At 56.4% G+C, this 22,832-nt stretch overlaps 1 protein-coding gene across 5 annotated transcripts in view; it reads left to right on the forward strand.

Annotated features, from left to right (window-relative positions):
- ADORA1 (adenosine A1 receptor) overlaps positions 1-22,680 on the forward strand; it is a 31,303-nt gene extending 8,623 nt beyond the window's left edge. For 2 of the 5 annotated variants that reach the window (XM_047704956.1, XM_047704955.1), the window contains exons 3-4: positions 10,627-10,770; positions 20,776-22,680. In XM_047704956.1, coding sequence (XP_047560912.1) covers positions 10,627-10,770; positions 20,776-21,415 — 784 coding nt within the window. In that variant the 3' untranslated portion in view covers positions 21,416-22,680. Of the gene's footprint in view, positions 1-481; positions 689-10,626; positions 10,771-20,775 lie in introns of those variants that run through there. The other 3 variants (XM_047704958.1, XM_047704960.1, XM_047704957.1) reach the window with 3 other exon arrangements.
- The last annotated feature ends 152 nt before the right edge of the window (positions 22,681-22,832 follow it).

Raw genomic sequence — 22,832 nt, forward strand, 5'->3', positions numbered from 1 at the left:
GCTTGTGGTTTTTCTTCTCATTGCTAGAATTCCATTGTATGAATGTACGATGATTTGTTCACATTCTGGATGTATTTTGAAGAGCCAAGGAATTTGTTTATGGACTAGATGTGGGATGGGAGAGAAAGAAGAGTCAAGCATGACCAGATTTTCAGTCCTAAGCCACTGGCAGGCTGGAGTTGGCATTATTTGAGGCGGGAAGGGCTGCTGGGCGGTATGGGTTTTGTGAGCAATGGGGTTCAGATTCAGACACATTGAATTTGGGGTGTCTGTCGAATAGCTCTGGAATGTTGAGCGGGAGGTTGGATGGATATGCAAGGATGGAGTTCGGATGAGAGATGCAGGCTGGGGATATAAACGTGAGAACCATTGCAGGTCGATGGTGTATGTGTCTCCAAGGAACCTTGATGAGATCTTCAGAAGCAAAGTACAGATGGGGAGGAGACGAGGCCCGAGCACCGAGAGGCAGACGAAAGAGGAAAACCCAGAGCCCCGAGTGAGTGCTTGGGAAGTATGTCAAGGAGAAGCAAGGGATTGGCTGCTGCAGATGGCTGCCCATGGGTCCAGGGAGATGAGGCCTGAGAATTACCAGTGGATTTGGCAAAAGCAATGTCATGGAGTGGTGGGAGCAGAAAGCCTGGCTAGAGAAAGCTCAAGAGAGAAGAAAAAGGAATCGAAGGCAGCTAACGTAGGTTACTCTTTTGAAGAATTTTGTTATGAAGGGAACAAAGCAATGGGGCAGAAGCCACTGGGAGAAGTGGGAACAGGGTACTTTGTTTTGTGCTGTTTTCTAAGATTAGAGGGACATTAGTACATTTGTGTACTGATGGCTAACCATCCAGCAGAAACCGCAAAACTAACATTGGAGCCAAGGAGAGGATTTTGGGGTTGATGGCTTTGGTTTGGCCGGCAGGGTCGGGACCCACACAGAGGGGCTGCCTTAGAGACGCTTGGCAGGAAGTCCGAGTATGTGGGTGTAGATGCTGGGAGGTGAAGCTCTCTTCTGCGTGTTTCAGCTTTCTCCTGGAAGTGGGAAGCAAGGTCACCGGCTGGGAGGGAGGATGCAAGAGGAGGTGGGAGGAGGCGGGAGGGAGAGTAGCAAGTGTGGAATAATTTTCTGGAAGTGGGGGAGGGACTAGACTCGGGAAGTGGACTATAATCGGGGACGGCATGAAGGGCCCACCTGAAGTTCAAGGTGATGAATCTGAGGGGAGAGTCCAGTGGCGTGGTTGCGTGCTTATCACAGCCATGTTCAGCTGGGCTGACACAGGCATGGGAGAAGGTGGAGAGTTCATTCCTGCATCACCCAGAAGGGCCAGATTCTGGCCCAGGCACTAGGTGTCTCATCATGGTCATGGTCAAGGAGTGGGCCCCGGTCCCCGGGGCTTAGGAACTGGTGGAGGGAGCGAGCCAGCACACCGGTAAGCGAGTGGTGGCTACAATCATAACTTGAGGAGAATTCAAGGAACGTGACCATCGTGCTCTTCTCTGCGGCTGGCTCTGGCATCTCCAAACCCCGAGTAAGTGTCCAAGGAAACCCACAGGTGCCTGAGAACTTAGGTAGAGCCGTGTAGGCCCTGTGGTTCATGGTCAAGAGTTTGGATTTTATTCTAAGTGCGCAATGAAGCCACTGAGTGCTTTCAGCAGGGAATGACATAATCTCAATTACATTTTTAAAGGTCAGAATTCGTCAACAAAATATTAGCAAATCAAATCCAGTGATAGATAAAAAGGATAATATATCACAACCAAATAGGGTTTATTGCATTCTTGCAAGGGTGGTATAACATTGAAAAAACTCAATCAGTGTATTCAGCACATTAACATGAAAAGGTCACTCTGCCTGCTGTGTGGGGGATGGGTTGGAGGGGGCAAGAGAAGACTGGAAGAGCTCATGGTTATAGGCAGGGGTGGGGGCAGGCAGGGAGCCAGGAGGCAGTGGAGGTGGAAGGAACTGGAAAGAGTTAGGGTGTGTTAGAGTTAGAACCAAATGGTAATGGACATGGTGTGCAAGGCAGGAGGAGGGGTCAAGTGTGGCTGCCACGTTTATGATTGAAGCCATTGGGTAGATGGTGGTGCCGATTCTGGAGAGAGGGTAGGGAAGGAAGAAACTGGAGGGAGATTCAGACCCTAGTAGGTACTCAGGTCCTCCAGTCATCTTCTCTCTCTCGTGCTCGTTTCCCAGCTTCTGCTCCTTCATGGGGTCCAGGACCTGGGCCCTTTCTTCCCCCCGACAGCTTTTAGGAAGGGTCCGCTCAAATATCCAGCCAGCTTCCTGGGTGGCTCCAGCTGCTGCTTCTACTGTCTTCCTACCTTGCTTCTTAGGAGGCTGTTGGCTTTCTTAGGCTGGAACAACCGTAACAAGGACGTGTGGCTTTGGGCTCCCTAAATCTTCCAGAAGGAGACAGCAGAGTTGGGGGTTCTTCTTTCCTGCCAGGCTCCATTCAGAACGAGATGCAGTGGCTTCGGGGATAGCTGAGGCCCCCAAGTCTCTGCCCATCCTTGGTGTCCCTCGGTGGCACTGTCCCCGGACTCTCTGTGTCCCTCCAGAGCCTCCTTTCCCACCCGCATCGCTGCAACCCACCCGGCTTGGCACTGTGGATTGTGCTGATCCCCTGTGTGGTGGCCGTCCCTCCTCCACCCTACAACAGGGTCCCCCTGCACAGCCGTGGTGGGGTGCTGAGCAGTGCAGTTTCCACCAAGGCAGCAGAGAGGACAGACGGTCAGGAAACAGTGAACCAGTGTCAGCTCTGGCCCTGCCCTGATGGGCAGAGCAGGGGGGACCTGGGCTGCTCAGAGAAGCCCCGTCTGTCCTTCTACGAAGAAGCCTCATGCAGCAGAGACTGCTTTGCGGGGCAGTTGGCACAGTGGGCACAGGCACCAAAGACCAGACCTCGCAGCGGGCAGCATGCGGCCTGATTTCAGACGCCACCAGGCTCCGATACTCCCCTCTCTGCCCTTAGGAGGGGCCCAGACTACAGCAAGACAAGAGCCTCTTCTCAGTTCTTTTTTCGCCTGTCCCCGCGGAACCAGGAGCTCCGAGGCACACCCACCCAGCTGGAACGGGAACTCACCAGGCAATGATTCTCTGGTGGACGCAAGAGGGGGTCTGTTTGCAAAAATCTACCCCAGATATATTAATGATCCCCTTTTCAGGCAGGCGTCTCTCGCCCTGCTTCACGGAGATACATCAGTGGAATGAAGGGTGACAGGAGTGTCCCCATGCCGATCGTGCCGGCATGGAGGGCTCTGCTACTTTGGAGCGCTTACTTAACCTTTCTGAGCTTCTATTTCCTCTTCTGCCAAAGAGGCTTCTTAATACTTCCTCCCAGTGGTCATCAGGAGGCCTAGAGATGAGCTGGGTTAAGACTGGCGCATAGTAGGCACTCAGGGAGCGGGGGTGTTTCCTATTGTCTGATAATCCTGACTCGATTTCCATCCACAGCTCCGTGTTATGTGACTGCTGGGGTCCCACCGGGCTCAGGTCCGTGTCAAATGGGTGCCGCTGCCAGTGAGGGCAGGACGTGGTTCTCTCCTTCGGTCTTGCTCATTGTATCCCAGTACCTAACACACGCACCCCTGCCTCCTGGTAGGCAGCTGAGTCAGTGTCTGTCCCGGGAAGGAACGAGGGAATGCTCGCTCGCACGGAGGGAGGAAGCCTCCGTGGGCCAGATGGAGTGGCCGGCTTGGGAAGAAGTCAGTCGGATCTCTCATGTTCATCCACAGAGGGCAAAGGCAGGTAGTGGAATGTGAAGGGTTATTTCATGAAAACATTCCCGAGAGATCAGAGGGTGTGGAGGTCGGGGTGCGGAGGGGTGAAAGGTTTCACCCGAGCTTCCCTGCAGGTTGCAGGGAGAATCCTGGTGTCTGGACCCAGCCTGGCTCCCTCTGGTCCCCATGCTTCTGTTTCTATGAGGGAGGGTCTGAGCAGCCTCTCCTGAGCCTTCCTTGTCCTCCTGAGGGGCCTGGTATCCATCCAACGGATGGAGCTGAAGCAAGGGCTTCCCTGGGGGGCGGCGCTCCGTAACTGCTCTCTGCGGGGGGCGGGGAGCATTCAGAGTGTTTGGGGACTCACAGTGCCCAGCAGACACACCTACCAAGGAGTAAACACAGCTCCCAACCCCCCACGTCCTGGGCTCCCAGGGCTGCCTTGATGACAGTGGCCCAGGGAGGGCTGGGGAGAGACACAGACACCATTCAGAGCGGCTGTGTCAGGTCCCAGGGGGGCAGCGGGGGGAGCTGACAGTCTGGGAGTGAGCCAGCGAGCCAGCGAGGGCTGGGGAGGCTCTTAGCGGGGTGTGTGCGTGCATTCACATGTGCACATCTGGGTGTGTGCTTGTGTGTGAGTGTGTCTGTATATATGTAGAGGGTTATAGCTTTTTCTTTTTCTTTTTCTTTTTGCAAATAAAAAATAATATGCTGGAGGGTCTGGAAGCCCTTCCATTTGACCCTGCTTGCTCTCCCCAAACCCCACCCAGCTCTCCCTCTCTGAGGCCCAGACAAGTGTCCCAGCACAGCTGGTCTCTTTAGTGTTTGTGGCTCCCCCAAACCCCAGTCCTCATGCCCCATCCCCCACCAGGAATCCTCCTTGACATAACACAGGTTATGGGTTCAAGTCAACAAGTGTTTTCTGACAACACAGATCCCATCCTCAAGGGCCCAGACCCACAGTCTGCTCAGCTTTTGTGTGGTGAGACATGGTTTACCGGCTGCCACGTAGCAAGAGGCCTGAGCCGGCCTGGCCTGCACCCAGGGCACACAAAGCCAAGGTCACTCCCCCAGCCAGGATGCTCAGTCCCACACCGCCTTGTACCTGGGCTCAAAACCCACTTTCCCTGTCTCTAGGCCAGTCACTTCTTACCCTGTGCATCCTTGGAGTGGAGAAGAAGGATAAACAAAGGGGGTTTAACATGTAAGACCACGACTTAAACACACACTCACACACACACACACAAACACCCCAGGAAGCTATTTTCTTCTCTTCTCTTGTCTAACTCCTACTTCTTCTTTAATGCTCAGCTCAGATGAGACCTCCTCCAGGAAGCCTTCTTTGATCTGCCTTCATGTTCCCACAGTTCCTCAAGGGCTTCAAACACAGCCCTTGTCAAATTGCGTGGAGGTAATCTCCTTCACTTGCCCCGTGAGCAGTTTATGTGTGTGCGTGCCTGTGGGTTGGGAGGGGGGAGCCAAGCCTATTCCTCCCTGTCTCCGTAGTGCCCAGTGTGCTTTCTGCCCATTTTTGATATCTGACGACTGGTGCAGTGAATCAGTGAATGAATGGTAATAGTAGCAAGTGATTCTTGAACACCTAATATGTGCTAGACCTTGTGCTCAATGCTTTATATGGACTCCCTTCATTTAGAGTGTACGCGAGAGGCGGGTGCGGAGGGAGAGAGACTGGGCTCTCTTATTGAAATCTATGCACAATTTTATGAAGAGTGCTAACAGTGTTTGCCGTGAGTAGTATAATATAGCCCTAATGTCCACAGTTTCTGAGAAGCTGAGGTTCAGTGAGGTTGGACAATGTGAGTTCAGGCACATAACGGCTAAGTATAACCAGAATTGCTGAGTTAAAATCCGAATGGATGAGTGAAAAGATCTGTATTTGAGCCCGGACTCCAACATTTATTCTGGGTGATTTGGGGCAAATCACGGCCCTCTTTGGGCCTCAGTTTTCCCATCTATAAAATGGGCCTAATTCCAGTCCCAACTGCAAGGAGTTCTCTGTGAGGCAGTGTTCTTGTTCTTGGAATGGGATGGGAGAACGGCTTCACTGTTCGGGGATCTGTTGGTCCTGGGGAGTATGTGGGGGAGGGAGGAGTTGCTGTGACCCTCAACCCCAGCCCAAGTCTGCTCTCTGGCCTGTAGTTCCAAGTGCTGCCCGAGGGGTGGCCTGGCTGCCTGGCACGGAGGTAGCAGAAGGAGCCGATGTGTTCTACAGGGCTGCGCGTGCGTGAGGGGAGCAGAGACCCAAGGGCCAGATGGAGCTGCCACGAGGAAGCGGGGAGGGTCAGGAAGTGGGTGCTGCAACACGCCTGGCAGGGGAGCCAAGTTTGCCTTGGGGGCTGATGTTTAAAGAGAAAGCTCTTCCCTCTCCAGTGTCAGGCCATGCTGTCTACCACCTGCTGGAGCTGTTGACAGCTCCCGGCTCCAGCCCGCTCCCCGGGCCAGGAGCATGAGGGTGTCGGAATGGAGGCTGCATCCCATCAAGACTCCCCTGGGGCCACTGAGGTGGGGAGGTGTGCCTTGAGGTTGGCGGGGAAGGACTAGACAGTGACTTGTGTCTGCAGGCTGGTGCGGGGCTTTCACGCCTCAGTGAGGGGGCAGGCCCCCCCGGGTGGGGGGCTACTGTTCGTGCTCAAGAGTTCCCGGGGGTGGGGGCGGTTACCTGCACAGGAGAGGGTGTCTGCTCCCGCTGCTGGAATCATGTAGGCAAGGAAGGGCCTTCTCTGTGCCCCACTCTTCCTGTTGGAACGTGGCCCGTGCCAGAGTTCAGTCTGCAGGCAAGCCTTGAAGAAAAAAAAAATGTTCTAGCAAAACACCTGTGAGGAGAATCCAGGCCAGGGAGCCTTCTCCCAAACCAGGGGAGGCTGGGGGAGACGTGATTTCCCCATCTGGCCAGTACAGAGGGAGGCTGGTGGCTGGGAACCAGGAGGCCAGGTCTCGGGGCCTGGTCTGGCACTGGGACAAACAACCTCCCCTCGCCCCACGGGACCTGCATCTCCACTGGTAGAGAGCTCACGGCCCCCCACTTCCCCGCCAGGCTGGCCATACTGGTCTCCCAGTCTGGCCTCTGCTACTTCAGTAATCTGACCTTAGCCAAATTCTGAGCCTGTTGCTACGGATGAAAATGGAACAGTAACCAGTGCACAAGATTGTCTGTTGTTAGACATGAAAAGGGACGATTAAGCCCAGCATCTCCCTGCAGGATCATGGGGCTCGTTCTTCCCTTTCCTGCTGTTTGGTGGGAGGGAGGGAGATGGATGGATAATGGTGTGTGTGTGTGTGTGTGTGTTTCTTCGTCCACGGTGCAGTTGGGGTGGGCAGCTGACATTATCTGCCTGTGGGGCTTAAGGGCGTCCTCTGGGTGCACGCCGAGGTCTGGCGTTGGTGAGCTGGGTCTTGGGGAAGTGGCCGGGTGGCAGGGCTGGGAGGTGCCCGAAGCCCTACAGGCAGGTAAGGTTGTGTCCCATCCCATTCTGGATCCAGAGCCTTGGGCACCTCCCTTCCTGCTCCAGGCTCCTCCCCTGTACTCTGGCTAGAGCCTGGAGGGTTCCCTGGAAGGGGTGTTGGGGTGTGGACTACCCGCTCAGTGTCCGGAGCATCACCCAGAACCTTCTTGGGCAACATATGTAACTTTCTGCCAGGCTGAGATCAGCATCATTTTACACGTGAATACGGTGCTGGGGAGGTAAAGTCACTTGAAAATGGTTGCCCGGCTCATGAATAGCAAAAGCGGATGTCGTTGCTGATACCCCACTTGCCACTGCCACTGTCCTCGGGGATTTCCAGACCGGGGACCCTGACCAGCTTCGGGGATTTCCAGACCAGCCCTGACCGTCCTCAGGAGGCTTCGAGGCTGAGATGGGCACAGAGCACAAGGTTCCGCAGATGGTGAGAGAAATCAGCACGGGCTGAGCTATGACGGCCGAGGCTTCTGGGGCAGGGACTACCAGTGGGTACAGACCTGGCCTGCTGCCTGGTTTTCTCTAAGCACCCCCTGTTTCCTCGCAAGCCCCCGGGCCTGCGTGTGCTCATTTGCACAGCTGCTTCCATCACAAGGGCAGGGAAGCTAAATCCGGAGGTGTTACCAGCACCATGGCAGCAGAAACGATCCCACACAGTCCACGGAGGTGAGAGTGCTGGAGGTGGGCTAGAGAGGCAGCCCGGCGGGACCTTGGCTGGGTGCAGTGAGGGGCTCGGAAGGACCTTCTCTGCCACCCATAGGTAGAGGGGGCATCCTGTAAAGAGCCCTGGGCCAGAGTCAGAGGGTCCTGGCTTCAGGCTCAGCTCAGACCCCAAGTGGCCTTGGGCACTCACCAAATCTTGCTGGGCCTTAGTTTTCCAATCTGCAAATTGGCAACAATCTGCTTTTTGTTTACCGGGCGAGCTGATGTTTGCAACAAGGTGGATCGCTGGCTTGGAAGCACTTTGCAAGCCGTGTTGGGCTGTGTTGTTACCACATTGCCAAGATGGGGAACTTCTCTCTCCTCCTTCTCCTCTAGTGCTGGCTCCTGGCCTTTTCTCTCCCTGCACAGTGGAGGTAGTCATCCATTAAGAGAAACAGGTCATGCAAGTGGATTTGCAAGGAACCTGGCAGGGGTCTCTGTTCCTCTTTCCTGTAGGATCCAAGACAATGCCTTTCCTTTCTGTGGCCTCCTGAGTCAGCCTCCTCCCCAAACAAAGGTGAGGAAGGCTACTTTTGCACCAGATATTGTGCTGTGTGCTCCTGGGTCCTGCCCCTCACGCATATTATAGTCCAAGGAGCTCAGACAATATGGGACACTAAGGAGTGAGAGATGTTAGTCCCTGTCCTCATCTCCCTCACCGCCTCCTGGAACGTCAATGTGTGAAACACAAAACACCGCCTTTGGAGGCAGCCAACCTGACCTTGGGCGATCGCTCTGTCTCCTGGGATGACTGAGGGAAAGGAAGGAGAGACCGTGCGCAAGCCTCGGTATCAGATGGTGACAAGGGGCACATGGGGGGCTGGGCTGGAAAGATTTCAGCTCCATTTTACAGATGTGGAAAGGAAATTCTGACGCTGCGGGGTGGGTCCATCTGCTAATGGGGCAGGTTTGGAACCTGACCCGAGGCCAGACCCTCCACTGCCTGTCAAGTGCCTGCTCGCGCTGTGTTGCCCTGAACTTCTTGCTCCCTGGCCAACCAGGGTGACTCCGTTGGAGACGTGGGGACCAGCGTGGAGGTCCGGGGAGGGAGAGGTGTGGGAGGTCAGGCCTCTGCAAGATTTCAGCGTTGGGGGCCCTGAAGGAGGACCTTCCAGACTGCCCAGATGGTCGTGTTGGTAGCAGGGAAACCACTTCAGGGCAGCTCCAGCCCCGCCTCCCTCACCCCCGCGCTGTGGTGCCAGTCCTGCCTGCTTCTTGGCTGGCTGAGTCCCCAAGGCCCATTACCGCCAGCTCTCTGCATTTTCTTTTTCCAGCTCCCAGCACGGCACTTTGAAGTTTTCGTGAATGGTAGATGGGGAAAAAAAAAAAAAAAGAGGCTTCGATTTAATAAGCTTCCTCCTCCCCCACATGCATCATAATGTGAGATTCCCCCATCCAGGGTCATGGCAGATGTGAGTGATTTAGAGGGTTTTGCAGAAGTGGGAGGGACTGAAAATGAGTTTATCGATCAGCCCTCAGAGCAGCTGCCTCGCCAGACCCCTGCATGGGGACGCTGGCAACGACTCAGCCTGCTCTGTTCTCCCGGTGCAGTGCAGCCGACAGGGGTGCAGGCCAGCTCCCTGCAGAGCAAGAGAACACGCTGTTCGCCACCTCCGCCCAGGGCTGGCAGTGAGGAGAAGAGCTGGTCTTGTAGCAGGAGGAAGAGTGGTTAGACTCTTGCTAGAACTACCTTATTACATGGCTTAAATGTACCAGGGGTCGGGGATGGAGGAAGGACCTGAGGGTCCTGTAGGTCCTATAGAAGGTGCCTGATCTGTGCACACTGGGAGCAAGCTCCTGTACCTGCCTGGAGGGATGGTGTGAAGAGGAGAGGGGAGACTCAGCGGACCTCTGACCCTCCTTCCGACTTTATCCACATTTAAAGTGATAATTGATAGCATCAGATGAGTACCTACCATGCCTGTAACTGTTCTCTATTCATTGGATTTGTTCCTTATTCCTTCCTCCTGCCTCTTCTTTTTCTGCTTCCTCTGGTTTTAACTGAGCATGGTATGTGAATCCATTTTCCTTCCACAATTATTATTGGGTGCCTAATGTGTGCTGGGCACTGTGGCCGCTGCTAGGACTACAGCACTGAACCACACCTGTGTCCTGCTCTCAGGGTACTGGCAGTTTTGTGCTTGAGACAAAGCAAAGAGTTCAACTTGTCGTCCCACGTGGGGAGGAGGAGAGCATCAGCCTCCAGCCATGACCCAGGATATCCAACATCCTTCCTCCTGCCACCCGCCATCCTGGGGATAGGAATCTAGGCCCTCCCTGCATCACACACACACACACACACACACACACATACACACACACACCCCTGCCACTGGGCGAGACTTCCACTGCATCAGGCCCCCACTGCCAACCCCCAGCTCATTTCCGTGGCTGGGGCAGAATAGAGGGGGCAACCAGAGCCGATGCATGGAGGGTGCTCAGAGGAGTGTAGGACCAGGGCTCCTGTACACTGCTGTCTGGGCGGCTGCTGATCTGGAAGGACTGGAGCCTGGGCTGGGCCTGGCCCTGACTTGGCCTTGTAGGGCTGGGTGAGTGTGCATGCGTGCAGTGAGACATGAGGCAAACAAAACAGCAGGAGACACCTGGGAGCAACCGCTGGGAAGTGCTGGCATTCTGACCGCTATTATTGTTAGCGGGTTTGGGCTCCAAACTCCACTGACCTGGGCGTCGGTGGGAAGAAGGGCCAGGACCTGGGAGAACATGCAACTTCTTCCAGGCCTGAAGAGCTAAGTACCACCTTGGGTTGTGAGGCAGCAGGAGGGACTGAAGTTAGACCCAGGAAGGACTTCCTGATAGATGAGGAGATGCTCTGGAGTGGAGGCCTGATGGTGGGAGTGGACTCTTTGGAAAGATTTCCAAGGTGGAGAATTCCCTCTGTCCTCATACATCTGTAACATCTTTTCTAGAAGAGAGGGTACGATTTTAGGAAGGCCCAAAGGCCCAGGTAACAAACACAGAGAAAGAACCCATGCCCCCTGAGAACGGTTGCCCTCCTCCCCCTCCCAGGGGGAGCATCCCTGTCTCCTAGGCCAAGGAAGGTCTGGAAGGGGCACTGCCTGTCCCTCCAGGCTGGGCGCCTGCGCAGAAGGCCTGCCTCCTGGGTCCCAGCTGGGCTACTGCAGTCTGTGTGGGGTCTCCCTGCTGCAGTGTGACATTATGGTCCCTGGCCCACATAGGCTTTCAGGCTGAAGCTAAGTATCCCGTGGTATCTGACAGGCGGGGAGATACTCAGAAGGGAGGAAGGAGAAAGGGCAGGGGCTCCCCCCAACCGAGTCAGCCTGCCCTTGTCTCCAGCCTCACACCGGCCTCTGCCCCCGAGAGAGCTTTGCTGGGCTCCGCCAGGGAGCACGCCTTCTCCGGGGCCCTGCGTGGGCCCTGGGCTGGGCTGAGTGAGCTCCCACACCCTCACCCCAGACAGCTCAGGAACACAGACTCAATCTGGACCAAGGCTGGGGGTTAGGTGGGAGAGCTGGCCGGAAATTAGAAACTAAAGCCGTGTGACCAGTCCTTCAAAAGGAAACAAGTCACCATTTTTTTTTTTTTTCAATCTGCGCCCTTGCAAATTGTTTTGTATCTCTTTCGGAGATGACTGTATTTTCCAGCGGAATCAGGGATGTTGTCGGAGCAGTGAGGAGATAAGGTTGGGCACCAGTTGCTATTATGTACCCAGGGCCCCGGCGAGCTGGCACACCAGCCCCGTGGTCACTGCGAGCCTGCCAAGCACGTCTTCTCCAGGCCTTGTGCTGGGGACAGAACTGAGGCTGGAGGGATGGTGACTTGTTCAAGGCCATGAGCTGTCACCTGGAGGAGCCGCAGCAAAAAGTCCGATCTGACTCCTCAGCACGCCTCAGGGGAGGGACTCTCTTCTGGGGACTTGTGGGTGCCTCACAACCACAGCCCCTGGGGCCCCTCCTCCCCAAACTAGGAGAGGCGTTTGGTCCACAGGGCTTTCCTCTCCTTTCTGTTCGTGCCAAGCTCAGCTCTCCCTCTAGGATGATCATTCCAGAAGAGGGGAACACGACCTGTAGAGCTTGGGAGACATCTGGTTTAGTCTCACATCATCTCGATGCGGACACGGATGCCCCAAAGGGGAGGGGTCTCCCCCAGACCTGCTCACTCCCAGTGGGGCCCAGACCAGAACCTGGGTCTCCTGGAGAGAGAGAGACCTTGGAGGAGGTGCTCCAGGGGGGATCTCTCCTGCTTTGGGGGGACCTGGTGTTGTTCCCATGCCGGCAGGTACCCCTCAATGGGCAGCAGGGGCCCCTCTGTGCTCACGGGCCCAGCGAGGTGCACACATTCCCAGGACCTCCCACACCAGCCCTGCTGATGGGCCAGGGGGACAGGTGGATCCTCAGCTGCCTCTTGGAAGTGACCACTGTCTGCAGAGGCCACAGGGCACTGTGGGAATGATCCAGTCAGCTCCCTCTCCCCAGAGGCAGGTCTTTCTGCCTCACTGGAAAAGGAATTTGGCCCTTTTCCTGCCATGGTCGTCGCCATGAGGCCTCACTGCACCAGCCACTCACAGGTCATTAAACCCGCACGCAGACAGGACGGGTTTTTCCGTCCCACCCCCTGGATGAGTCACCTGCGGCAGGTGGAGCCATTCGGCAAGGCCTCTGCCACCTTGGCCTTACCTGAGAGTTGGAGAAAATCAAGTCTCAGGGCAGGAAATGGCCAGGAATGCTGAAGTCTGGGCCCGTTTCCCCCAGTTTCCTGATCAGGACAGACACCCTGCTCAAGGATCCCCCTGTCGCTGGGATGTGGGGCTCCACCTGGCCTTGTCAGAGAGCTGCTTCCCAGTGTGGGGGGGGGCGGGGTGGAGGAGGAAGGGACACCCTGATTCACTGGGGACGGTGGAAAGAACTGGGGACGGCAGCAGATGTAGTTGGAAGATGTAGCTCCCCCAAATCTGAGGACCTGCTCCCTACACACTGCCTCCACCCAGGAGCCTCCTTCGGAGCTCTGAGCACATCCAAAGGCCTCCTTGTAAGGATGAGAGAACGAGCCCGGAGAGCAGAGCACCTGTGGCGGGGAGGGGACGGCAATGCCGGGCTCCCTGTGGCCCGTGAGTCTGGGGGTCGGGCCGGCAACCTTGGCCTTGTTTTAGCCGCTCTCTGCTCAGACTGGCTGCTCCCTTTGGGCAGGCGCTGTACCCCCCTGTCAGACAGAACCTTCCTTGAGGGCAGGAGCTCCGTTTCTTCTGCTCACTGCCGGATCCAAGGAAGAGGCTCTCCCTCCTAAGCAGGGAGGGGAGGGGAGGGGGTTGGTCCCAGACTCACATACGTGCCCTCGACGGTCTTCCCACCAGGCTGTGGAGTTCATCTGTCCCCAGCAAGCGACCAGGAGTGATTTCCAAGGCCCGCTTACACTAATCACCTAACCAGTTTACCCAGGTCTTTCCAGGAGCCCCAAGTGTCTTCTTCTCCTCTTGGCAGACTTTAGGCCGGCCCTGGAGGTGTCAGACTGATTGCTCTCCTGGGGATGGGAGACACTGACAGGGGTGGTAGCCGATGCTGCAGGGTCTGAGGGGGGCAAGACTCCAACAAGCAGGACGATCAGGACCTCCTGCCACCCCCCAACCCCCCGCCTTCCGGCCCCTGATCCAGACTCCTCTGGGCAACATTACTAGTAAATCTTTGGCCCCTGGAGTGCGCCCAGCGCCGCTGATTGTATCTCGTTTCCTGTTCTCCTTGGGGAGGAAGAATTTCTCTGCAGGAAGTATTTTAATAGTCTGAAAGCCTTACTGCTCTGGTCTGGAAATCCAGGTTTCCCGTTGCAAGTGGCCCAGATCCTTGATGAAAAGGGAGGCAGGAGGGAGGGGACCCGAGCTCTGTAGTGTTGCTTCTTCTCAGACACGGAGGGCAGAGGGCGAGGGAAGGAGAGACAGAGAATTCAGTTCCTGACCCTCCAAACTGCTGGGGTACAGAAACATGCTCCCCGCATCCCGCTCCCTTCTCCCCACTCCAGCCCTCGGCCGGGGCTCTGGCTGCATGCCTGGGGAACAGGGCCAGCGGGGCCTGACGACCCAGCCCTGGCCCCGGGAGTTGACAGGACACTTCGTCACCCGTGTCATCCAACAGAGCCTGTGTCTACCCTTTTCCAAACTGACCATGTGGCTTCTCTTTCTCTCTCTCTCCCTTCTGAGTCCACGTGGATTTGTTAAGAGTCTGGTCTATTCTCTGCTGTCCCTGGCAGGGAGTCCTTCGTGATGACTACACTTGGCTCTTCCCGCTCTGGCTTCACTCCTGAGCTGCTAGGGTCCAACCTGGAGCTCAGGGGTCCCTGAGGTGCTTACACTGGAGGAATTGGTTATGCGGGTGATGATGTGTCCCAGAAGCCCGCAGGGATAGTGAGGGAACCCAGAGTTTAGCAACAAGGGGAAGTTAGCTCTGGGCTGCAGGACAAAGGGAAGAGCTGGAACCGAGGTGGGCCTGCTGGTTGGGAGATAAGGTCAGGGAGGAGATGTAACAGCTACCCGAGGCAGAGAGAGGGGTGGAAATATCCTGGTTTTCCTCTCCTCCCTCCATGCTCCAGTGCCTCCCGTGGCCCTGCTGATACAGCAGCTCTGGAGATGCAGCCTGTGAGTCTCAGCCCCTGCTGATGCAGAGCTGCGCAGGGCGAGGAGAGTAGGCCGAGGAGAGCCGGCTTCAGGACCAGTATGCTTCAGCCTTGTTCAAGCAGTGGCAGAGCAGCTGCTCTAAGCGCCTTTCTCTGTGTGACTGTTCTCTGTCCACCAGACAGTTCTGCAGGGCCTCTCTGTCTTGCCCTTCTCTTTTCTCTGTCAAATGTTTCTTTCTTGCCTAAGTCTCAGGGTCTGCTTATCACCTGATGACATTCAGAACTTTTCCTGTTCGTAGGAGGCTTTTTGTTCATATTCTCAGGGTCAGCCTGAAAGTCAGTCACCAGCGGTGTCCAGGAAAGAGCCCCTCTTTGAGGCTGTGGCCAGGGAGAGGCCAGCCCTCGGCACTCAGCCAGGGCCTCTGACTGGACCTGAACCTAACTGTGAAAGGGCCCTATGTGTGGGGCACAGGACCCCCTGGGGCCTGAGCACACTCATGGGTCCCATGAGGACTTAGCTTGAGATGGAGACATGGCTTCTCCAGACCATAGGCTGAAAGACTCCCGGGAAGCTGGTTCTGGCCAGGGGCACCTCTGTTGGTCCCACAGTGTGCCGGGCAGTGCTGGGCCTGGGCTGTCGTGGGTGTGCTGGGGGTGCTGGCTGGCGCCGGCTCATGCCTTCTCATCAGAGGCCCTCGTCAGAGCGGCCTATGTCGCAGGACCTGTGTAGGGCTCCAGTGGTTTCCCAGGTCAGCAGTGGGCTCCCCACAGCTCCCAGCACAGCAGGGAGAGACCCAGGGAACTTTTCTTCTCACCCAGGGCACTGTGATGGCTTCCAGGGTGATGGCTGAGCCTTCCGCCTCTGACCTTCTCTAACTGAGCTGCGACACATTCCTCTTCACTTCTGGTTCCCGAGAGGTGCTCACGGGCTAGGTCCTCAATCAATTGCAAATGATCGAATAAGTCATGTTTACTTATCACGGAATTTTATTTATCATTGAATAGATCATAAGCAGTTGTGTAAGTGGGTGTAAGGACTCCCCTGCCCCTTGCTACACGTATGTGTTTATTTTTTCGGCAGAAAGAGACGGAGCACTGTTCTCGGCACTGGGGTTGCAGTGGTGAACCAGCAAAATAGAGACCCTGTCCTAAAGGGACCTGGTAGTCCGCTGGAGAGCAACAGATGATCAGTGCAAACCTATATATGGAGAATGAGAGAGAGAGACAGGAAGTGGTCGGCTCTCTCACGACAGTTAAACGTGGCACGAGGTACAGAGTGGTGGGCTGTCTTCGCAGGCCGGTCGGGGAAGCTTCTCTGAGCAGGCAACATCTGAGCTGGGATCTGAATGAGGGGAGAGGAGCAGGAAGGGCGAAGGCCCCCGGGGGGACACAAACGTGGGTCCTGCAGTGTGGTGTGGACCTCGTGGTTGAGGGCGTCAGGGCTCAGACTAAGGGGAGGGGCCCCTTGTGGAGACAGGGGTCTGGGAGACTCAGGAAATGGAATCTCTCTCTACTTGGTGGCCAGGAGCAAAACCTGAGCACCATCTTGATTCCTTTCATCAGCCAGACAGCCAGACTGGGCAGCAAATCCTGTTGGGTCCATTCCCAAGTGCACCTCAAAGCCGTCCACTGCGCCCCGGCTGCCTCGCCAACTAGAGCGCACCACCTCCTGTCTTGCCTGGATGGCTAAAGTAGCCTACGTGTGGTTGCTTGTCTTCTTTCCCGGCTGCAACACCTTCTCCACAGGGCGGTCTGACTCAGCTTTTATAAACAGAAATTGGAGGATATTACCCCGTGGCTTGCAGTGGCTTCCCTGCACTTAGAATGTAGCCCTGAACCTTGACTGTGGCCCTCCCAGCCCTAGGTGGCTGTCCCTGACCACAGCTGGGACTGACCTGCCCGACCCTTGTCCTCACCGGCTTCCCCAGCGGTAATCTCCTCCTTGCCGTCCAGCCTCAGTGCCTTCACCTGCTGTATCTTCTGTGTGGAAGGTTCTGACCAACCCCCCCGCCCCACCCTGCCATGATCTTTGCCTGGGTGGTTCTTGGTGATCATTTAGCGAACTGCTCAGCACATCCTGCCCAGAGAGGCCCCTTGGCTGTCTGCTACTCACACTCTCGGGGGGTTCTATTGATTTTACTCTCTGAAATGATCCTTTATTTGTGGATACCTCTAGTTCTTGTTCCCCTCCCCCTGGAAAGTTACTTTCATGAGAGCCTGTTCTCTTCAGCATTTCTGAACCCTACCTTTACCACTTGGTACCTGGAACCTAAAGGTGTTCAAGGAATATCCGTTTAATGAGTCAAAGGGAGGTACCATATTTGCTTCGTTTCCCCAACACCACTACCCCCCGCCACTAAACAGGCAGCTCATCAGTAGAGCAGTCCAGGGTCTGTGAAGAGGTCAGACCTGAGGGAGGAGGGAGGCTTCCAGGCAGGTCTGATGGCATCTTAATGGGTGCCATCTTGATGGGTCAGTCCAGGGAGCTCGCCGTGGCTCCCCGCCACTCTGAGGCCACACCCTCCAAACCCCTTCACCCCCTCCCATTGGAGTGCCCGAGCTGGGTCCAGCCCGGGCTTTGGACTTGGACAGATCTGAACCTTAGTAATTCTGTCTCTATCTCTTTCTGGCTAAGGGACCTTGGGCAGGTCTCATAATCTGAGTCTCAGTTACTATAATTAGAAAATGAAAATAATAATTATAATCATACCTAACTCACAGGGCTACCTTTAGTCAGTGCCAGGCTCGTGGAAAGTATTAGTAAATATTAGCTCTGGTTAGCATTATTGTTGTCATTACTACTGATCAGTTAGCTGTTATTTTTCTTTCTGTTTAAAGATTTGTTTATTTGAGAGAGGGAGCAGGCACATGAGTGGGGGGGAGGGGGAGAGGAAGAGACAGAATCTCAAGCAGATTCCCCGCTGAGCACAGAGCCTGCCCGGGGCCTCGATCTCACAACCCTGAGATCAAGACCTGAGCCAAAACCACGAGTCAGACACTCAACTGACTGAGCCCCCCAGGCCCCCCAGTTAGCTGTTATTTTTCAAGGCCCTTCCTGCCACCTTAGCCTTCAGAACCTCCCTCCCGCCGTCCAGGTACTCGGTCTGCATGTTATCACCACCGTCAGGACCGTGACTCCAGTACTCTGGAGTGAGTACTGTCTTGGTTTTCAGAAACAACACACGGGGTGGGGGACACTTCTCAACCCGAAGGAACATCTCACCCATGGTGGGTTCCAAGCACTGTGAGGGAGACACTGGAGACGATGGGGCTGGTTCCCTGAGGAGCGGCCTGCCCTGCTTGCTCCTGAGGACAGCCGTCTCTCTGGCTCGTTCCCAGCACAGCCCCGGGGGTGGTGAGGCCTTGCACCCCAGCTTGGGAGGGAGAGCCCGAGCATTGGAGAGGATATTCAACATGCCCCACCCCCATCACCCCCCCCCCCAGGACTTGTAGCCTCTGCTTCTCTTTCCCACATGTGGGGAGAGGTGAGTTTCTCCCTGGCCCTGAGGCACAGCCCTTCCTGTGGGAGCCTGCCCCACCTCAGCTGAGGTCGTGGGTCCAGCCCTTTCCCACCATGGAGAAAATAGCAAGAAAAACAGATGAGAACTGATACCCTAAGCTGCAGGTCTGCTGGGACCCAGCCCTGGAGGAGCCCCAGGAAAGCTTTAACCTTGGGGCTCTAGGCTGTCAGGAAGGGCGACGGGAGGAGGGCAGTGGGGGCCTCCCCGGTGAGACGCTGCCTCCTCCCTCCTTCGCACCTGGGTCAGTGTCAAGACCATGTCTTCTCTCAGTGGGTCATCGCCGCTCAGACGTGGGTCCTGGGCAGCCTCCCCCCACCCCCAGTCCTCAGGCTGGACGGCAGCATGAGGTGACCTTGTCCACCCCCTTCCCCCATCTCTAGGCACACTCTCTTTGAACAGGGTCTGGATGTTCCCATTTTAAAGCTCTTAGGAAAGGGACATTCCCAATCTGCCAACCATCCCATATCTAAGTGACTCACGATGAGCCTGGTGCCCGGGAGGAGCTGGTCTTGGAGTCAGGAGACCTGGGTCATTTGGGGCCATTTCTGGGCCCGGGGTTCCTAATCTGTGAGGTGGTAATCCCGTTAGGTGCTGCATCACGGGGTGGTTACGGGGATGACCTGAGGCACGAATGTAAAGGGCTTTGTGAACAATAAACGTGATGTAAATCATACATGCGATGGACGGGGATGGGGGGCAGGGCAGGGGCCTGGCCTCTACCCTTCCTTCTGCAGCTGCAGCCTGATTAGCTGCTGAGGCTCACCTGGAGACCTGCCCCCCGCCCCGATGACAGCCGTGGCAGGGTCCCTCAGCCCTGTCTCTCAGCAGACTGATCGCCGCTCCTATGGTCTTGGCCCATAGATTCACCCAGAGCTGCTTTCACTCTAGGATGTGTGGGGGGCACTCTGAGACCATCACTACCAAGCCCTGAGCCAGATATTTGCAGAGCTGTTAGGCTGTGTTGGCCGAGCATCTAGAGATGCTGGAGGTTTTCCAAGTGTGAGTGTTACTGGGGGTTTGGAGGGTAGGGGCTCTGGTACAGGAATATCCGTGGGCTGTTCACAGACTTTGTCGCTTATGTTTTCTCATCTGGTCCTTCGTCTCTGAAGCGGGGTCCGCTGTCTCGCTGAGAGCTGATCGAGTAGTTTACAGGTTGATTTCCAGCGTGCGCATGAGGCCGGCCTTCCTGCTGGGGATCCGAGAGGCGGGAATGGGATTCCGTTCCAAGATAGCAAGGATTACGTGTAAGAAAACGGGAAGACACACACGTGAACTGGGTGCTTTTGAAGTACCTTGGTGCTTTTGGGGGCACAAGGACCCCATGATCACAAAGCAGAGGAGGGGCCCCAGTGAGGTCTTGGGCTTCTCTAGGTTCCTCCTTTCCCCACTGGAATGATGAGGAGATTGGAAAAGAGGTTCCGTGATCCCTTCTAGTTCTTGCTTCCTTGATAGGGATCTGGTTTCTCCCACCACCCCTGCCAAGGCATGCCCCTCCGCATCCCTGTAAAGCCTTTCTGGAGCAGTGGGGGCTTTGGTGGGTGGACGGATGTCCAGGGTGAGACATCTCACCCTGGTGAGATGTCCAGGGTAACATCATCGCTGTGAGGAAGAAAGCCCCTGATCCTGCAGCCCAGGACAGAAGAAACCAGAGTCGGAGGGAGGCTTTGCCTTTACCCCCGTGGGTCTCAGTAGCGGCTTACATGCTCAGGGGGCGCTCCCTCCAGAAGCCGCACTGGAAAATAACAACTGGGCAAGCAACCGCGCTGAGCCGACTCCTCGGCGCAGAGCCGGGCAGGCCCCAGCCCCTGGCACTTGCTCCAGGGCAGCGTCTGGGCAGAAGATGTGCTGGCCGCTGGCTGCACTGGCTTAAAGGGAAGTGCAGAGCTCCCAGGACATTGTGTCATCCGCCTCTTCACCCAAAATGGGAGTGCAGAGAGGCTGGGATCTGGTCTTACTCCAGGCGCAGGGAGTAGTGCCGGCACAGAAGGCACCCGTGTTTGGTGCTCTGCTGAGCAAATGTACCCACGTGTGCATGCGTGCGAGTGCCTGGGCGGCTGCAAAAGCTCCGTGAGCTTTAGGTATCTTTCTGAGAATAATTCTTCCATTAGCTTGGGGACGCAGAACTGGTGCATGAGCAGAAGCCCTCAGGAGATGAGCACTGTGCTGTGATTGGAAAGGGGAAGGGGAGGTAAGCTGGGAAGGGGAAATGGGGACACTGGTGGGGCAGGGCCGGAAAGAGGAAGCTTTGGAAGGCTTTTTGGCCTAAGTGGAAGAGGGCTTCACCAATGATCTGGCTGTTTTGGGTCAGCGTGGCTCAGGAAAGTGCTGCCACCTTCCATGGGGCCTTGGGCAGATCACGTGATACTTTCAATCTCCACTTAGTCCTCTGTCAAGGCTTTCCTACCTTGCAAGGACTGTCACACAGCAAGGATGAGGGGACCAATAGCGATGTGCCGGGCACATGTGACTGAGTTTTACTCTGGTGATTTTATTGGTACTTCTGCAGGAGGTCCTTTGTTATTTTCCGTGATGACTTTTATCTTGATTTTTTTGTTCTTCATGATTTTTATGTGAACCAGGTTTCCCATCTGCTGCAGGTGGGATGGCCAGGGTGTCGCAAGCTCTGGCCCAAATCGTGTAGATCCTGAAGTCTTGGACCTCTAGCCAAAGACCCGCAGCTCCCCACTCCCTGGGCCCTGGCTGGGAAGGGGCCCTCCTCTCAGAGACCCCTGGGGACTGGCGGAGCCTAAGGGGGAGGACTCACACTCTGCACTCCCCTCCCCCAGGTACAAGACGGTGGTGACTCCCCGGAGGGCGGCGGTGGCCATCGCTGGCTGCTGGATTCTCTCCTTCGTGGTGGGCCTGACACCCATGTTCGGCTGGAACAGGCTGGGGGAGGTGGAGCGGGCCTGGGCGGCCAATGGCAGCGAGGGCGAGCCCGTGATTGAGTGCGAGTTTGAGAAGGTCATCAGCATGGAGTACATGGTCTACTTCAATTTCTTTGTCTGGGTGCTGCCCCCGCTGCTGCTCATGGTCCTCATCTACCTGGAGGTCTTCTACCTGATCCGCAAGCAGCTCAACAAGAAGGTGTCCGCCTCCTCTGGGGACCCGCAGAAGTACTACGGGAAGGAGCTGAAGATCGCCAAGTCGCTGGCCCTCATCCTCTTCCTCTTCGCCCTCAGCTGGCTGCCTCTGCACATTCTGAACTGCATCACCCTCTTTTGCCCTTCCTGCCGGAAGCCCAGTGTCCTCATCTACATCGCCATCTTCCTCACTCACGGCAACTCAGCCATGAACCCCATCGTCTACGCCTTCCGCATCCAGAAGTTCCGGGTCACCTTCCTTAAGATTTGGAATGACCATTTCCGCTGCCAGCCCTCACCCCCCATTGACGAGGACCCCCCAGAAGAGGGGCCCCACGACTAGACTCCACCTTCTGCTCCCACCTGGCTGCCCACATCGGGGGCATCAGCCCAGTCCCACCTCCCCACTGGTCCCACTCCTGAGCCTTCCTGGCAGGGCTGTGAGGTGTGGGTGCCCTGCAGCTTGGGTCCTGGAGAAGGTTTGGGAGGGCGGTCCATGGGGAAGGAACCAGGGAACCTGAGGAGAGGTGGAAAGTGGCTTGAGCCTCCCCAGCCGTGTGACCATCATGCGGGCAGCCCAGAGCTTTGGGCTGGACGGACCTGGGGAGCCTGAGGCTGTAAAGGGGCCATGTGGGCTGGGAGGGCAAGCTGGGGTTCCCATGGCAGTCGGGGGAGCCTGCTTGTCTCTGGTGGTAGTGAGGCAACCCTGGGAAGCCTAAGGAAAGGAGAGGATCCCCTCCAAGATGGAGGGAGGGAGAAGAACTGGACATCGTGGTCTTGCCTTCTCTTCTTGCTGTGGGAGAAGTTGGCAGAGCCACCGAGAGGCAGGAATCAAGGAGCCTCAGTGTCCGCCTCCCAGGACCCTGAGCTCCTAGCCATGCTGGGTGCCTGGGTGCCTGCTCTCCCTGCCCTGGAGAGCCCAGGTTTATACTTGGGAGAGGCAGAAAGAGCAGGTCCAGAAATCATTCCCAACTTTTGTTTTATTCTCCACGAGCCCTGGGACCCTGAACTGGGGTGGGGCTCCAAGCCCCTTGGAGCTCATGTGGAGTTGAAGTGCAGGCCTCACACAGCCACCAGGTGGCAGCACTGAGCCCTTGTTCTGGCCCGGGCTTCCCAAGAAGGGGCCTGGGCGGTAACTACCTGTCCACTGGGCCCTGATGATGGCCTGGACTCTCTTAAGTGACACCCATCTCTGCTGTTTCTGGGCCAGATGGAGAGGAGAGCCCCAGACATGACAACACGAAGGAGCATTAAGCCTGCTTGTGGAGGGGGTGGACAAGGGAAAGTGCTGGGGTGACTTGTACCAGGCTGGAACAGGCCAGGGGAGACCACACCGCTGAGGGGGAGGCAGAAGGAGCTTGCTGGCATTTAAATGTCCCCAGCATCCCTGGCACTGAGCACAGTTTTCAGGGGCTTTGGGGCTCTGTGGCACGGTGTAGGCTTTAGAGCATCTAGGGAAGTGTCCACCCTCTGCCAAGCTGGGGGGCGGGGCTTGTACAGAGGGGAGGGGGCGGGTTCTGCGCGTGATTCCAGGCCCCGCCCGTTCTTGGAGGTGGGATGTTCCCTGGGAGGGCCTCCTGACTAATAAAGACTGTGAAACTTGATTGACAGCATGCCCCTGGATACCCACCCCCACCACCCTCTGAGGGCAGCAGAAGACCTCAGCAGAGGAGAGCAGTGGTGGCATGGGGGAGAAGCACAGACCGGACTGAAGGCGGGGGGGCGGGGAGGGGAGATATGGAGGCATTCAGAGTCAGGAA

The sequence above is a fragment of the Lutra lutra genome, chromosome 15 (genome assembly GCF_902655055.1).
Source record: "Lutra lutra chromosome 15, mLutLut1.2, whole genome shotgun sequence".
NCBI lineage: Eukaryota > Metazoa > Chordata > Mammalia > Carnivora > Mustelidae > Lutra > Lutra lutra.